At 47.0% G+C, this 249-nt stretch overlaps 1 protein-coding gene across 1 annotated transcript in view; it reads right to left on the bottom strand.

Annotated features, from left to right (window-relative positions):
• Window positions 1-249, bottom strand: part of LOC116706700 (uncharacterized) — a 2539-nt gene that overhangs the window by 308 nt on the left and 1982 nt on the right. Inside the window, exons 3-4 of the mRNA XM_032543640.1 lie at window positions 205-249; window positions 36-99 (exon numbers count right to left, since the gene is read on the bottom strand). The exon at window positions 205-249 is cut by the window's right edge and continues 204 nt beyond it. Coding sequence (XP_032399531.1) covers window positions 36-99; window positions 205-249 — 109 coding nt within the window. The remainder of the gene's footprint in view (window positions 1-35; window positions 100-204) is intronic.

Genomic DNA, 249 nt, shown 5'->3' with positions numbered 1-249 from the left:
GCTGGAGGGAGAGGCTCTCCAGCCAGTGCTGCTACAGGCACGAGGCTAGTTGCCTGCAGCAGCACAGCCTTTTCCTCTTCTTTCTGGCGCCGAGAGAACCTGGAAGACAAACATATTCTGCTTTTAGACTCTCGAGCATTTATCAAAAAATAAATGACAGTACAGATAACAACACATCAACACTGCTTTATGTTAAACTCTTACCACTGGGACAGGGTTCTCTGATTTAGCTCAAAGAGCTGGATGTCC

Source organism: Etheostoma spectabile, chromosome 18 (genome assembly GCF_008692095.1).
Source record: "Etheostoma spectabile isolate EspeVRDwgs_2016 chromosome 18, UIUC_Espe_1.0, whole genome shotgun sequence".
Lineage (NCBI taxonomy): Eukaryota > Metazoa > Chordata > Actinopteri > Perciformes > Percidae > Etheostoma > Etheostoma spectabile.
Note: the sequence above shows the minus strand (reverse complement) of the source record. Positions and strands in the feature narration are given on the sequence as shown.